The sequence below is a fragment of the Pseudopodoces humilis genome, chromosome 19, assembly GCF_049639895.1.
Source record: "Pseudopodoces humilis isolate 2021_Gansu_Grassland_sample_001 chromosome 19, ASM4963989v1, whole genome shotgun sequence".
NCBI classification, from domain to species: Eukaryota; Metazoa; Chordata; class Aves; order Passeriformes; family Paridae; genus Pseudopodoces; species Pseudopodoces humilis.
The window spans coordinates 14,660,434-14,677,674 of NC_142218.1; the positions used below are offsets into that span (position 1 = coordinate 14,660,434).

The 17,241-nt window shown below is 39.3% G+C and overlaps 1 protein-coding gene across 2 annotated transcripts in view; it reads right to left on the minus strand.

Moving 5' to 3' along the window:
- Positions 1-17,241, minus strand: part of ARFGEF2 (ARF guanine nucleotide exchange factor 2) — a 35,289-nt gene that overhangs the window by 4,644 nt on the left and 13,404 nt on the right. For both annotated transcript variants that reach the window (XM_014254168.2, XM_005524971.3), the window contains 26 exons: positions 17,026-17,165; positions 16,453-16,561; positions 15,758-15,959; positions 14,953-15,064; positions 14,150-14,355; positions 13,210-13,294; positions 12,947-13,118; positions 11,685-11,836; positions 11,369-11,497; positions 10,883-11,041; positions 9,610-9,757; positions 8,666-8,765; positions 7,847-7,887; positions 7,607-7,776; positions 6,818-6,969; positions 6,492-6,664; positions 5,916-6,076; positions 4,975-5,105; positions 4,732-4,861; positions 4,170-4,305; positions 3,252-3,390; positions 3,048-3,102; positions 2,697-2,811; positions 2,299-2,429; positions 1,097-1,265; positions 568-706 (listed from right to left, as the gene is read on the minus strand). In XM_014254168.2, coding sequence (XP_014109643.2) covers positions 568-706; positions 1,097-1,265; positions 2,299-2,429; positions 2,697-2,811; positions 3,048-3,102; positions 3,252-3,390; positions 4,170-4,305; positions 4,732-4,861; positions 4,975-5,105; positions 5,916-6,076; positions 6,492-6,664; positions 6,818-6,969; positions 7,607-7,776; positions 7,847-7,887; positions 8,666-8,765; positions 9,610-9,757; positions 10,883-11,041; positions 11,369-11,497; positions 11,685-11,836; positions 12,947-13,118; positions 13,210-13,294; positions 14,150-14,355; positions 14,953-15,064; positions 15,758-15,959; positions 16,453-16,561; positions 17,026-17,165 — 3,556 coding nt within the window. The remainder of the gene's footprint in view (positions 1-567; positions 707-1,096; positions 1,266-2,298; positions 2,430-2,696; positions 2,812-3,047; positions 3,103-3,251; positions 3,391-4,169; positions 4,306-4,731; positions 4,862-4,974; positions 5,106-5,915; positions 6,077-6,491; positions 6,665-6,817; positions 6,970-7,606; positions 7,777-7,846; positions 7,888-8,665; positions 8,766-9,609; positions 9,758-10,882; positions 11,042-11,368; positions 11,498-11,684; positions 11,837-12,946; positions 13,119-13,209; positions 13,295-14,149; positions 14,356-14,952; positions 15,065-15,757; positions 15,960-16,452; positions 16,562-17,025; positions 17,166-17,241) is intronic.

Sequence of the window (17,241 nt, forward strand, 5' to 3'; positions counted from 1 at the left end):
GCCCCTGCTGCACAAGGTCAACACAAAGTACAAACTGTACCACTTGATATGGCTATTTTTAGGACACTCTTTTAATTAAAGAGGGACTAAGCAGATTAACATGTTCATACATGCTATTTTTAGGACACTATTTTAATTAAAGAGGGACTAAGCAGATGAACATGTTCATACATGCTGGCAGATCAGAATCCACTGTATTAGTACCAAGAGCAAGTTGGGAAATCTTCACATTTGATAAGAGACTAGTACTTTCAACTTTTGCATACCAACTCACCCAAATAGCTTTTTATATTACTTTAGAACAATTTTCTACATTTGTTTAAACTCCAGGTGTACAGCAGCTTATACTGCACTAATCTTCAATTAGTGGATCCTGTTATACCCATATCACTGTGTACTCAGATGGGAAAACTATTTGGACACCAGCACTTCCACAAAGAAAAGCCTAAGTCAGGCAAGAAGGTGCTCCATCTGTTCTAGGTAGATTGCTTCCTGACTGCCAAGGGAACTCTGAGTGAAGAGTGGCCACACCTCTGTGTGCCTGTACCCCCAGCCAGGCTGTCCTACCTGAGCAGGCGCTGCTGGACCGCGTCCCAGGCCTCCCGCCGGCTCTCATCCACGTACATCCGGAACAGAATCCTCAGGCAGCATGCCAAGCTGCTGGTCTCTTGTTTTAAGAGATTGGGTTTTGATTTACCCTTGAACCCTAGAAATCAGTCCCACACAGGAAAAGAGGAAACATCCAAAGCTGGTGTTACTAGCCAAAAATAAATTTTATCAACAATATCTGCCCTAGTGACCAGTAATGATTTCTTGCCCAGACAGTATTTCCCCTTCCTTGATTTTGATTGAGCTCTGATTTATTTATAAAGATACATATATAGAGAGCTATATAGCCCTACTTTAATAAAAAAAAAAAGCAGATAATTTAGCGAACAGAATTATTCATGAATTATATATCAGGAAGGAGACAACCAATAAAAGCATGCAACTGTCCAATAAACTCTAGTGGTGATTGCAATGGCACGATGTGTCATGATACTTACAGCTAGAAATGTAGTTCAGCATTTTTATCAAATAAAAATAAGAGCCTCACCTGCTCTCCATAACACAGTTCGCTGCTCATAATTTGAATTAAAGGCTTTTGAAAATGAGTGAGACTCTTGCAGACAATCCAGTAACTTAAAAAGGTGATGTGAAGACATATATTTATACATTCCTTGGTCTTCTGTGTCAATGTGAATGTCTGCATCCAATGTGTCTCGCTAAAGAAGAGGGGGAGAGGGACAGAGGGAGGGAGGGAGGGAGAGAGAGAGAGAGAGAGAGAGAGCACATGCCATAAACTCCAGTAACTCTAATTCCATCTATAGGTGCAATGAAGTATTAGGGCAGTACAGCACAGCAGAGTGGTCCTGTCAAATATCAGAGTTGTACTCTTCTCAGTAGGATACTTAAGAAGAGAGAAGTTATGATCTATTCTAGTTACTGATAAGAAAAAAAGACTCAAGAGCAAGGGAAGAACTGCAGTCACAGCAATACAATACAGAACATTTCCTCTTCTCTAGAAGCTGACTGGGTAGGTCTGTTGAATTCTGAAAACATCAAAATGAACAACAAAAACAGTGTGGGTTTAAATGTTGCCTAGTGTAGAAATTCCCCACTCTTGGCTCATATCAAATTTAATTAAATGGGTCAATATTTTTAGCTAATTTTACTAGAAATTTAACTATACCATCCCCAAAACAGTACCTGAAGGCACTAGCCAGAACTTCCAGCTTATGGCTTTATTAACAGCCAAGCCAGAACTACTGTACACTACTGCCCAGAATCAGAACTTTCAGGGACAGGGAATCTCTGAGGTCAGCAATGAGTGAAATTTTGACCATTGACTGTGCTGAAGTTCAACTTCTGCAACACTTCCTCTGCAAACATCCAGACTGAGCAGAGCCTCAGCTGCGGCTAAATGAAGACACCCAGTCTAATGAGCAGAAAAGAATGCTTTTTTTTGTTGGGAAACCCCATAAAGACAAAAACCATCTTTGATGAGTATTTATTCATGATAAAAAAACCCCAAAACCATATTATATTGATAATAAAAATTAAGGCAATATAATACTGCAACAGGCAGACCGCCAGGCAACTCTCGAGGCAGACAAAAAAGTCACAACTTAAGAGTAGTTTACACACACATTCAGGGTAATGCTGAGAGTCAGGAAAAGACTATTTTGTGGGCATGTCAGAGAGCTCCAGAGATTGTCTTTACTGTCACAATAAGGTTACAAGTAAGTCTGATGGTACCTGAGCTGCAGCCATGTGCTCAGCATCTTCCTTCTTGCTTGTTGCTGGATAGAACACTATGTTATCAATGGTTTGTATCAACTCCAGCTGTACCACACACTTGATCAGGAGGCCAGCAAATAGTTTTTGGTCTAATGAAGTGGAGCAACACAAGTTTCAGAAGGAATTAATGATGATTCACTTACAACAGGCTAGCAAAATATGACAGTCCCCTTAATACATTATATAGTAATGCTGTGAACTATCTTCTAAAGAGAAAATTTCACTGCAAGGCATAAACACAAATTGCAAAGACTTATACCGAGTTTAACTGTTCCAAAACTTTCTATAGATAACTACAGTAGTGAACTAAGACCGGCTATAAAAATGCATTGAAAAAGCTTGAATGTTTTCCTTACTTGTGTAAGGACCACCTTTCCAGCTCTCATCTGTTGGATTTGAATATTGGCTTTGTCCTCTTTCAGAAGCATTTTTATCCATGCTGCTTAAAGACTGGCGATCTAGGTCCAAATCCTAGAAGAGAGTGCAGAGCAATTCCAGCAATCTGAAACACTAACTCCCAACCAGCTATCACTTTTCAGATGACTTCTCTAATCCTAGATTCAAAGGCATCCTGCATCCATCGTTTTTTACAATAACACCAGATACAATCTACTGTCAATTCCTTGTCAATGTATTGAATACAACAAAATATTTTAAAAGCTAACCTAACACTTCAAGTCAGTTTATTTCCCTGAGTTAACTCTTACCAAGTGTTTTTCAGATGAATCTTCCTCCATTCCTACAGGCTTCCATGTCAGCAAGCTTCAGAGTTAAAGGAACAAAACAAAATAACAACAAAAAAACAGCAAACACCAAAAAAAATCAAACAGAACAAAACAAAGATGATAAATATTGTTGCTTTGGAATTGGGTATCAAGGTATCAATGTAAGAATTAAGCTTACAAACTCACACATGAGGAATAGTTGTTTTGAAGATTTCTAACATGCAATTGCATGTCTGGCCCCAAACTTCAGGGCTGAATTTCTGTCCATTGAGTATTACCAGGTTTTCTAGGCAGTTTGTACCTGATCGTGCCAACTGTTCATTATCTGTGAAAGAAATGTTCCGTATTTACCAACTTCTATAATATCAATGAAAAATCAAGCATTCCCTATTACTGCTCCATTAAAAATTTTTATCAATACTGTGAAATTCACGGTCTCTTGGCTCAAAGCCTCTGTTATACAATGTTACAACAAAGCTGAAGAACCTACTGAATCAAAAAGTTTCAAAGTAGCCTTCATGAGATGGAAATCCAACCAGGGAAGACAAAAGGAAGGAAAAGCAGCAATCAGAAACTTATGATTTACTGCAAGATCGTCCCCTGACATTCCATGCTAGTAACATGCAGGATTTCAGGTGTAAGACTTGGAGCCAGAAAGAAAACATGTTCTTTCCAAAGCTGTATTTAGAAGTACTCATTGGCTGGGAGAAGGGGGAGAAGCAGGTGCCAGAAAATAAGAAAAAAGAAAAAAAAAATCAGAATGCATACACATATCTATATGTGTAAATACAGAAGGTAATGTATCACTGCAGTCAAACCAAGCAAGGTTGTTGGCAGAAGGTTCAGAAGACTGACACCACTCTCCACAAGCTTTTGCTGTCTCACAGTAACACCATGAGCCCATTATGAACACAGTACCAAAAATGTTGCCTAACTCAATGAAAAGATTGATGCTCAGATATTCAATATATTTCATCAATCTACCACAACACATATTGTCCTAATGGGAACTTTTATTCTTCCAAAATTCAGTTAACCTTCTCCTTTGTAAGTAATGAACATTTAAAACTACATTTAATCAAAAGAGACAGGTAAATAAGGTACCTTGTTTTACACACCAGTGTAACTGTGCAAGTATGTCAGGAAGAAGGATCTCGTGCAAGGCTCCATAGAACTGTGTGAACACATCACAGATGGCATAAAGGGCATGGTTGCACGTTGTGGTCATCCACTCTGATTTCTGGGACAGAAAATGAAAAGTCTTTGGTTTTATGGAGTTTCTTCCATGATGACAACACTTGGCTTATACATGGCTGGTCAGCAAGAGGCACAGCTCTGAGGAGAGAAGAACTCAGAACTAAAGCCTCACGACTGCAGATGTCTTCTCAGAAGCTCTTAGATGGCCTCATGAACACTGCTCAGAAAACTGTACATGTTCACAACAAAGGGAGAATATTCTCATTGAAAATAATCAGGCAGACACACAGGTCACTGGATACTGTGGCAAATTTCATTCATGCCAGAATACAGAACATGTTTAGTTAAGTCTGGGGCAGTATGGGGTGGCAATATCTGATGTCAATAGAAACTGCTGCCTCAGATGTGTGAGTTCTTAAAAAGACAACTCTAGGAAATGCTTGTTTTTGGGGTTTTTTTTTTGTTTTACCTCAGTTTGTTGTTCAGGTAGTTTCATATTATCAAAAATCCGAAACACAATTCTAAACAGGTCTTGCCACCAGTGCTTTTCAAAGGTATGCCCGTAACTCTTCATGATTTCAAACATCACTGTTAAGCCTCTATAAACAAACCCAAACAAGTATAGGGACAAATGTTAAAGTGTGTTCCTGTGATATCTTCACTAAATTAATTCTAATAAAAGGAAAAAGGAAAAAAAGAAAAGCTTTATTACCTTGTACGAACATCTAACTTGCAACGATTGATGATACAAGAAAGTTCAAACAAAATAGGAAACCATCCTCTGACCCACACTCTGTCCCCAGGAGCCACATTCATGTCATCACTTGTGTATTCTCTTAATACCTTGAAGATCAGCAGAAAAAAAATTTGAAGAAAAAATTATCTTAAAAATCTTTATATGTGACAAATTTACATACTACAGTGGTACATACAGACTTGGAAAGTTAGCTTAACTCCTACTGTAACACTCCAGTTCTGCAAAATGTAAATACAGCTCTGAGATGTAACTATTTGCAAAAATACTAGAAAATAATATATGAAAATAAATACTTTAATCTGTTTTACTTCAGCCCAGCTAAAGGCCTTACAAGTTGCTGAGGTCTGGACTTCTTAGAAAGCAACTTTAACAGTGAGAGACAACTGCTACAACAATACACGTAACAAGGAAATCTAAAATTGACAGAAACCAGTTCTACAAGACTCTGGTACCCTGAGTGCAGCACACAGTGGGGACATGCAACTGCAATGTAACTCCAGGCTCTCCTCAGCCAGTGACTGTTACATTCAGTATTCATACAACACGCTGATGGAGAAGAATACACGTTTGTAACCAACTGAACTAGACATAACTAGGGTGAACAGGAGCAGGAAGCCCTGCTTTCCAAGTTATCTTAACACCACAAAACCAAAAAACCAAACAAGGAATATTTAATTCATTTATTTCCCATTTGGACTTACAAGACTTAATGTTACTTAACTAGCCCTAGTTTACTGCTTACATAATACCAAAATTTCTCCTAAATCCAAATAAGTGTTTGAATACAAACACTTGCAATTGAAGTTTGAGTATGAAAGCTCTTTCTTAGTAGATTAATCTCCATTTAACAGTAGAAGAGAGTATGAAAATGCAGCAGGGTAAAAATTCAAATATACCTGTGGTCTTTCTGAGATATATTTTGCACAATAGCGAATAAGCCTGATGGCTTCCATGCTGGTGTCCGGGAAGGCAACATTACAGGCAAACTCAGAGAGGCATTTTACTGCATCCTGAAATGAGTCAATTGCTGCTGGAAAATGCTGCTGAAAAATATTTGCTGTGAAGAACAAACACACATAGTTTTTAAAATTCACTGATATTAAAATCCATAGATAAACTGCATCAATCTAGGCACACCACCCACGGTATACTGCTGTGGAACAGACAGACATGAAAGGACCAGGTCCCCTACATCAAATATGGTTCTTTGCCCTCTCTTGCATTCTTCCCTGTCCCACCTCACCAACTGCATTCCAAAGTTCTACAGCAGAATATCTATATCTAGTTTGTCCTGCCCATAGCATTCAGGAGACTTAAAGGGTATGATGCAGCTGCAGAGTTTAAACAGTCTGGCTGCAAAGTTGTGTGTTTATCTACCTGGAAATACAAAAGCCTTATTCAAATGAGCCTTTGAAGCAGACTCACGGCAGCCAGGCTAATTTGGGTGCATGCATCTGTCAAGCATTACTTACTAACTATGTGTGCTGTAGTCTGAAAGGCCAGCTCTACGATATTTCCATCGTGGTCTGACGCTGCTTGATGAAAGACTGCAAAGATATTTTTCCAGCCTGAACGAATGCTACCAGCTTGAGAGTTCACCATCTGAGCAATACAGCGGATCACCATGTCTCGAATAGTTGGTGATCTTAAAAAAAACAAGAGAAAGGAAAGCAAGACTACTTTACACTGGCACAAAGTAACTGCCCCACTTCCCTGCACATGACCATCTAACCCACACCAAGTGACATCCTTAAATGGGACTAAAGCAAGCTAAAGCAGAAATTGAAGTGCCTCACACCTGTTTTTCTTCATAATATGCTCAAAAGGCCTTAGGAAGTCTTTCTGGAAGCGGAAGTTGGCTAACTCTCCCTTCTCAAGAAATTTCATTGACAGCTGCCTTAATGAGTCTACAGCAAAGATGGCAACATCTTCATTAGGGTTACACCCAACCTAGAAAAAAAGCATATTTTCAAGAACTTATCAGTTAATGTCTCATTTATATGAGTAATAAATTTATCACTCAAGTTCCATCTCAGCCCACTAAACACTGCTAGCACATTCTAGTGCTCAGATACTTAGGAAAGAAGGGGTTCTTGCTGAAGGGGGCTTTCTGTCATTTCATCCATCTAAACAGATCTGTGGATTTTGAATGCATCAAAGCAGAACTGTAATAGCCAGCTAGACGCTAAAATTAAAATACAGTTCAATACAATAAAATAAATAAAATCTTTGGTTAAAAAAAATCCCATCCTAAAATGATTCAATTTCCTAAGGAAAACAACTGTTGCTCCAGGATCACCTGTGTACATTATAGAGGAAAACTAACTTGGTGTTTTAGCCGAAGGAAAAGAAAAAGAAAAATTACAAAAATACCAAATCATATAATGAAGATTATGTAATTAAAGATCATTCCTATAAACATTTCTATTTGTACACTTCAGATTTTTAAATAGGTGGTTCTTAAAGGTGCCTTGAATGGAATTTTTTTCAATATCAGAATTTAAGCTACTGACAACACAGAAAGGGAAAGCTGATTAATGAAGTCCCACTATTTATGCATATAGTGTAATTTAATTTTAAAAAGTACCTTATTGAAGTGATCTCCAATCACATGCCAAATCCTTGACCACTGCAGCCTGATCCGGTTCATGTTGTAATAGGAGATCTCCACAATCTTCTGCAGGCTGAACATGCGTGGGTGGTGCGGGGATGCCAGCTCATCCATGGACACAGCACACAGCCACCGCACAAAGTCAACTGCACGGGAGAAGCCTTCTGTGAGCCAGGCTGCTCCTGTGCCAGGGCCCCTGGAACCCACCATACATACCTATGGCATTCCCATCCAGCCTCGTGGAGCCCGTGAATATCCTGCAACAAATAAAGCAGTTGGAGTTTCAGCTGCGCATCACAAGAGTCATTACAGCTCCATGCTGCAGCAAAAGGTCAGCACATCTGGAGGTACTTCACAGTCCTCCATGCCATGAACTCTGCACCTCTTGTATTCTTGCTCCTTGGCAGCAGTACATGCATCTTTCTTAGTCTAAGCACCCTCTTTCCTGCACGAAGTCACAGTCTACCGTGCTCCTGTCCTGCTGCAGGAACAGGCACAGGCTCGCAAGTTTACCCAGGCCAAGTTATACTGGAACACTCACTTGGGTGACAGCCTGTTAAATTTCATGGGAACAATAAACAGCCAGTAAGAAAGGCTTGCTACAAGACCCTACTGGTTATCAGCCACCTTTGATCCTTATATCCTCTGAGATTATGGTCGGTTCTGGCTGTCAAAACAGACAGGAGACAGACTATGGATGCACTGTTGTCTCCCTGTTGTCTCTTCTTCCTCTTCAGCTGTTCAGTCTTGAGAGGGGTTCAGACTGCTGATAGTGGTCCATACAGAACACTGATAAAGCAGAGAGCATTCCCAAATGCCCAAATTTGATGTGGTAACACACATCTATGGTTAGAATAAATACTGCAAGTCTGAACACATGATTGTGCAGACTTGCACAATTGCATCAGTAGTTACTAAGAACTCCCATTCCAACACATGGTTTAGTATAGAGGCATGTCTTTAGACAACATTTCAGAAGGGCAGATGACAAAGATAATGATTGAGGTAAGAGTGCAGAGGTCACATTCTCAGTACCTGTCTACTGCTACCACCACACTCTGTGAGCTGGTCTCCCCCACAGACTCCTGGATGCTCGCCATGTGCCGTTTGTCAGCCCCACTCCCAACGAGGTTCCCTGCAATAAATCCATTAAAAAACAGTATTTGCAATCAGGAAATAATGACTTTATATTAACTCCAATATCAAACATGTAGACAAAGAGAAGTGACTACTACTTCTGGTTACCATGTAACTTATATGGAGTGGATGGCGCCTTTGCCAGATCTGTGCTGGATTATTACACAGCTGAACATCATATTTATTTGATTAAGACAATATGATATTGTTAATAAAAGTGGAACAGATAAAATACTATATTAAAATATGAACTCTAAGTCAGCTACAAATAGTTACTGCTGAACACAGTTCTGTACTCATTGTAATCATCAGATAAAACATTCACTCCAGAGATTTTTTAAATTAAATTGTTTCCTTAGTGGTTTTACAAAGATTAAGGCAACTTGCCTCATCCCTCTAATTTACAGCCAAAAATCTAAGGTTTGTTTCTTGTACACACTGCAGAAACAATAAGAACTGTAACAGCAAGGCCAACATGCAGAGATAAGAAACTCCTTTGGAAAACCAACTGTCAGTCATCTATTAATTCCTAAATATAAATGTCTCTTTTTTCTATCAATTAATACTTGTAACAAAACCATGACTTCATATGGCAAAACAGTTTTGACAACAGCATATTCCAACAAATAAATCTGGAATAGTTATTACATAGCTTAACCCAATTCCAAAGTTAGAACAGATTTGGTAATTATAAACACATATTGGAATACACAGTTTCATTAATCCAACATAGCTTCCCCTGAAAGCAAGTAAATATATTTGAGTATAACACTGAGGATTCTTTAACATCCCTACTCCACTTGTATGTGTATCTTTGTGAAATTTAGGATTAATAATCTTACCTAATCCCAGGCTCATAAACTCTTCTCCTGCAGAGGCATAGCCCTTAATGCTGCCTTCCCTCTCACGCCCAGAACCAGACAAATATCGAGTTTTCACACCAGTTCCTATGAGCTGTGCCAGCTCCAATTGGCTAATACATTTCAAGATCTAAAACCAAAAGAAATTACACATTGTGTTTCTGCACGCCACCATCTTTTTATACTTAACATATATTTGTATTTAATATTTATGACCTTCCCAGGTTCTCCAACCATTCAAACTACTTTAGCCATGTTAACAGCTTTGATGGAGCTAAAACATTACTAATAAAGCTGAATGAAGTCGAGTGGTTCATTCAGTATCATCAGCCACCATGAATCATTCTAATACAAGAATAAAATAAACAGTGCACTAAAATCTAACCTGGATCTCTAGCTACTAAAGGATACCTTTTTTATTACTTTTTACAGCATCAACTTTCAAGACTATGAACAAGTTGGAGTTGATCTTCCAGAGACTTCATTGTCCTAGAGAGATGAAAAGACTGCAACACCGCAGCTGTCACCACTTGAGTAACAATGTTCCAACCTAGACAGTTGAAATGCCAATGCTGTGCTTGCCATAGCACAAAACTGACTCTCTTCCTTCTTCCCGCATGGCCACATCCCTTGGCTGGCACAAGCACTCAGGAGAGTGTGCTGTGAGCCAGGTCTGAGGCATCTGTCAGCTCCAGCACATTTTGGCTCATACCATGTAGCCCAAGACTAGAGGCAGAGAACATAATGCAGCACAAATGCTCCTTTTAGCAACAGCATGGATTTAGAGCTGATAAAATTGCTCCTGAAAACAGGCTTTAAGAAAATGCATATAATCCTGATAGCTTAATTTTACCAGTCATTCACCAAAGTATTTTAGCCCTTATTTTTCATGTGTTTATGGTGTAAATGTTGCAAAACATTGCACAGACAAGTCTGGACCTGTGATCTAGAATATTTTTGTTTCCATGAATAAGAATACAATATTTTATATGCAAAATTTTCTGAAGCCAAATGAGATTTTTTTATACCATTTAAATTCCATGTCAAATGCAGCCACAAAAATTACAATATTGTCATACAGTTTCCACAGGGTCTTAAAAAAAAATGCACTGCATTATTTTTATATCTATATTAAAAACAAAACAACTTAACAATATAATGCACTTCCTTCACATTTTTAAGAGTGCTCTGGGACCTGATAGTAGAAGAGAAAAATATGACATCATGTTCACTATTTAAACTAATAAAGATTTACCTCATGCCAAGAATTGCCAAGATAGTTGCCATCAGTGTGAGCAACTGTAATGAGTGTCTTAATGGTATCGATGTTCTTCTGTTTCATTTCTGTAATGCTGGAACTGGCGGTCAACAAGGAAAAACGAGCAAGGGCCTGTACGTAAGCATCTCGTTCAAGCTACAAAACGGAGAAACAAGCATCAAAATCAAGTCTCCAAAGAACCAGAGAAAGCAACTGACCTACAAATTCTCCTTCTGTGGATAGCTGGCACAGGTAGAGCACTTTCCAGCTAAAGGAGATGCCAGTTAGCAAATGCTCTTAATAGAAGATCCAGCAAGAAAAAGAAAAGCAGAGTTGAAGAAATGCTTGATTCCATCAAGACCTTTTACCATTTCAAGAAAGCAGATGAGACACTTCATCTTCTAGGTATAAGCTGTAATTCTTCACCTGCCTCCCAAAGCCCACATGGCCCTCAGGGAGTCCCAGGCTAAGTTTGGCACCCACCTGCATTCCAAAGATACAGGCTATCCTAATGGCACAGCGTATTCCTTCCAAACACAGGGACGCAACTTCTGTGTCATCACAGTTCTGCAAGCCAACACTGTAAGCTGCCAGCAGTGGAGTCCAGACAAGCTAAACAGAGGAAGAAACGAAACTCAGAAATCTCTTACAACTTTAGCCCAAAACACTGGGTTACTGAAGCCAAATATATCCAGAGTCCATCTGTTGCATTAGCAAACTCTTCAGAGTTATTTTCCACTTTTTTTCCCCATGCTTAAAACTCTTGCTAATGAAGAAAAAGTGAGAACCTGACACTCACTTTGAACATGGGTCTGACATGATCCAGGTGAGTGGCGCTGGTGAAAGGTGCCTTTGCATGGCTCACTGCCTCCATGAGGGCTTTGGCTGTCTTTGCCATTTGTTCCATCTCCAAGTTGTACAACAACCTCCGCTGCTTCTCATTAGCTACACCTAAGGGGAACACCAGGCACAGACACTGTTTGCTTTTCTTACAAGAGCATATTCCATCTCATCAAACCAAGCATCACAAAATGATAAATAAAGGTATTGAAAATGAAATCCAAAGATAGAAATCTTGCAAAACCTTAGAAGTCAGGAGGCTGCTCCAGGATGCAAGCAAGGAAGTCCATCCAGCACTAAAAATCACACCAAAACTTAAGACTTTATTCTGTACAAAATAACTAACTCAGCCCTTAACTATATAACACAAGCTATTACCCAATTGCTCCAAGTCAGAGGCACAAACTCTATTAAGTCATTCTGCATGTAAAAGTGGATGGAAAATCCTGTATCCTCTTAGGCTCACATCCCCAAAACAAAAAACAGCCCTCACCAACATGATAAACAAATTAATAACTTAGTGTTTCTTTATCCTTATAATCCAGGGTGCAAATTCAATTTTCAATCTAATTAATTTTGTTCCTATTTTGATTGAGAAAACCTGCAAACAGCATGAAAACACTGGAAAAACCACTATGCTGAAGATTCAGAATTCACTAATTTGAATTCAATTAGTTCCAGCTATTCTGAGTAAAAGTAAGGTACAGCTGGAGATACTGGTTTCTACTGCATGCTACACACAGAAGCCCTCATTTGGTCTGGATGAGGAGAGGTGACTATAGATTATGACAAGCTCTCTAATCTCTGGTTTGCAAACACTATCACAAGGACTGTGACACTTCCCAGCCACTGAACTATGGAGGGAGACAAAAAACAGCCCAAATCAAGCCCTCACTCATTGTCTAGTGCATAAAAACAAGTTAATTGCAAAGCAAGTTCCCCCTTGAGTTATTCCTCACACTCGTGTTTAAAAGCCCCAAGAGAGCTGGTTTCTAGTGCTGCTCTGCAGCGGTGCCAGAGGCACCTACACGGCTGCTCCCACCACAGAAGGCAGTGTTAAGTTGTAACCGACCCAGCTTTGTTACATATTCCTCTATCAACCATTCTAAATGTACTTTATGTATTGCCAAGGCATTTTCACAAGGACTCTGCACACCACTGTGCCATCCCTAAGTTCCTGCCATAGTTTAAGAGCACTGCGGTCTTCTAGTTCCTTCTTACTTGGTTTACTACACTTGGTTGTAATTGCATATTCTTTTGTCTCTTTCATTGCAATTTTCTTTCCTTCTATTTCTTCGTAGATTGTGGATAAATACTCTTCTGGCAGGTCCTTACTGTCATTGATTCCTCGATTCATTTTAATGTACTGCTCCTTTGTCATTTTATTTTTTACCTGTAAAATGGAATAAGTTGGATATCAGATTTTGAATGCAAGTTCCAAGGAAATCTGAACTTCTGTAAGTTTGGATTTCTTAAATTTCTACCTGTGGACTGTGCAAGTCTGTAGTCAGCATTATAATGGAGTATGCCAAAACATAGGCAGTGTCTGCACTAGCAAAGAGTGTTTGCCTGAGGGAGGAAAAACAAAACAGGTTTATAGACTTCCAATCCCTCAAGCCATTAGCTCTAGTTCCATATGCAAGGAAAATACTCAGAAGTGTTATGGATTCAACCAAAGAGCCAACAAAGACTGAAACTAGCCATTAGAAATGCATCAAACCCTGAGCAGTTTAAAACACAAGCAAAAAGAGGGGAAAAAGTGCATCATCTTTGCAATATTGAAAACTAGAGGGGACTGAGATTTTCAAGTACATTCCCTACCGATTACCCAAAGAACAATAATGCATAAAGGACAACTCTTTTTTCACTCACAGAGATTCATAAAGATTGATATAAAACCAACCCACTGATACACCAACCGGACTAAGGAAAGGGAACTAATAAAGCCTGACTAAACTTCAGTGTTTATTGCATTAGGAACAATAGCAACTTTGCTTATTTGGTATCAAATAACATATACACATTTTGTTCCACATCTAACAGGAAAGCAAAAGCATTGTAACATCCTATTTGCTGTTTATGTCATGAATTTTTAATTCTAGCCATTTCTACAGCTTAATACTGTTCTTTATTACTCAACTGATCTACATTTGTCTAAAATTGTCTCTGTATTAGCTGATGCATTTTAACATACTTAGGGGCTTCCCTTTTCCAATAATTACTTCTAACAAGTACTTAGGATTTAAGGAAATGCCAGCCTCAGTGTCCTTCCTATCCAATATCAGCAGTGAGATCTCCTCACGCAAGCCTGCACAAGCTCCTGGCCTGATAGGATCAATCTATCCCCTCCCTCTAAGGGCCGCACAACAGCACAGCCAGGGAATGTTCTTTGGGCACTGATCTGATACAAAGGATTTGAATTACCGTTGGTTGCATTCAATATATCTAGCAGCAAACTTCTCCATTAATCTATCAATCTTCTGGGCTTCACCTGGCAGACGAAAACCTTCCAGAAATATACGCAGAGCAGAGACAAAGTCTTTTCCACAGAAATCAAGCTGGTCTACATAGGCATACATCACTTCCTTGTTAAACTTGCTGCTTTCCCCAAGAAATTCCCCTACTTGAGTCTAAAAAACACAAAAGACAGTTATTACTGTGCAATCCAAGTGCCAGTTCTGCAAGAGGGTTTCTAGGCTAAGAGTTGCAAGGCTGTCAGCTCTGCAAAGATCACATGTGGCTGAGTGGGCAGAGCAGCCGATCGAGGGGTGGAGAGGGACAGGAGTTCCAAATATGTCCCCTCACTCTGCAAATTCCTGCTTCCCTCACTGCCAAAGGCAAGATGTGCATTACTGCAGAGCCAAGGAAAGCTGAACTGTGCCCAGCTGCACACACAGCAGAGAACACTTTGCCACTGCAGCACATGATGCTCCTTTGCTGGCACGGGACTACAAGCAACTGACACTACTCTGTCTCCCTCCAGCCTCCAGGGACAGACAAAATGCAAATCCCATTGATGGGGAGCCCTCCAGCACTTTACTGTAACACTGTACTTTACTAAGAAGCCTAGGACAGCAAGTAAACAGCAGGTAGCTTTGGCATTAGGTGAGGAGCCTTGCATGTTCATCTCTCTAAGATATGAACTCCAGAGCAGGGGCACACAGATACCAGGGATAGGGCCGAAGCTACTGGGATAAGTGTATTCATTGTGCTGCACACAATCTTACAGAGCACAGGCGTTCCTCTTGGTGCAAGAATTGTGCCAGGTCCTCTGCTGTACTGCCAAGCATCCCCTGCTCCTGTAGATACTGTATTCCTCTCTTTGGTTTTTTATTAAACCTATTCAGACAAAAACACAGGAAAATATAATTAAAAATACCACAGCCTATAAAATTTGAGTTTTACAAAGTCCTCATAAATCAAAGATTCTGTGCAATAGGTCCATGTCTTTTCTTTCTAGTTAGGAAAGAAGTTAAAGAACATGCAACAAATATATTATCACACCATAGGCTCCATCTCATAAGGTACATTGAGTTGCTAATAACCTTAGAAGTAATTGCTGGAAAACTCCAAAACTCACCTTTTTGAACATTAAAAATTAGAGATTTTGCATGAAATGTTAAAAAATGTTGCTGTTAAAGACCTTTTTCTAGTATTTACAGACACTAAGACCTTCAAATTAATGAAAAAGAAATAAAACATAGCTGCACAATGATTTAATTCTTCAAACTCTATTTTAAAAAAGGACATCATGTAAGACAACAAAACCAATTTCTCTCCATATGTACACACTGATGTGGAGCTGAGCCAGCAAGAAGGAAAGCTGTGAAAACCCCTTCCACTCCACCCAGAATTTTATTAAATTCCTTTTAACTGTAACAGCCTCCAGCACTGGTTTTTGACAACAGCAGGCAAGAGTCTTCAGCATTAATATCAATTTGTAAGTGTCCCTACAGGTGTGACTGTGAGGCCATAAGAAACAATACATTTTATTACTAGTGAACTTTAGTTTTCCTGTCATACTGGGCTTACAGTTCTATTCCATGTTCAATTATTTCCTTTTGTTGCTTGATGACTTCAAATTGCTCTGGATCATCTGGGACAGCAGTCTGGGTACCAACACTTCCAACTCCTGACGATATAGTGGAATCCAAGGAACTGACACTACTCCGTCTCCCTCCAGTGTCCAGGCATTTACCTTCAGCCATTTCCTGTTCAGATGTTTTATATGAACCTATTTACAAACAAGGGGAGATTTAACTTAGCCTTGTTTGGTCAAGCAGAAATCTACGAGTCAATATTCTTATTTTACCATGTATACTTTTTGGCAGTCTGCACTACACTCCATGAAGATGCTCCATTGGTGCAATTCTAAAATAATCCAACAAAAGGCAGAAAAGCAGCAGGATCTATGGAGAAATTCCAGCACTTCAACTTAGTAACTCCAAGACCGGTCACATGCCTTGTTCTACATGAGCTTTTATAGTAGACAAGGGCCTGGCTAAAGCTTAGCAACAGAACCCAGTTATTCAAACCAGACACCTGGAGAATCAGTAACTGCAACAGCACTAGCAACTGCAACAGCAACTAGCAAGTACCTCACTTGTGTAAACAAATCATTGGGTGTACGCCTGGCATCCACACTTCTGAACAGCTTCTAAACACTGAATAAATACAAGAATTAACTGATTAAATAAATCAGTCTCTCCATACAGAAACAATCTTACCCAAGCTAGTCTGATGATTTGGGTTCACATAAAGGTCTTTGCTCCATTCTACCATACATTTTAAAATGGAAACCAAACATTCAAGTCCTTTTTTCCTCAGGCTTAGCTCCTAAAACATGAAGAAGAAAATAGAAAAAGAAAAACCAAACCAACAAACCATGCTGAAAACAAGCTCTACAACAGTCTCCCTCTAAGGAGTGGAAAAGTATAATTTTTAAAAATAAAATGCTTATGGTGTAGATATGGCACAAAATCTGTGCAAAGCAAACCCCAAAGACGGTACCACTGGTTCATGAGCTCCAGAAAGGAAGTAATTTAACCGAGGAAGAGTCTTTTGGTTCTCTCTCCCTTGGCAGCCCAGCTAAGAGATGAGAACCAGCCTGGTCTCACAGTGCAAACAGGCAGCAAAATCACCAAGTAATTAATGGCACTGCTTCAGCATCCAATTGCAAATTATCAAACTAATAAAAGTAGGGTACAGACAATATGAACCTCTGGAAGCATTAGTAATGATGCAAAGATAGCACTGTTTATGAAACAATAGTACCTTATCTGCAAAGCTGTTTTCCTTACCTGTAAAGGTGTCATTCCCAACTCATGCCCACTTCGTCCCTGTGCGATTTTGGACAAATCATTTACAAGACGTTCAAATATATTAGCAGCATTTAAATCACAATCATAGTTAACATAAATATCCACTACACACTGGGCATCTGGAAAATAAAAGTATTTTATTATTTATTATTTTTAGTATTCCATAAAAATGGAAGTATTAGGATTCTATGCAAT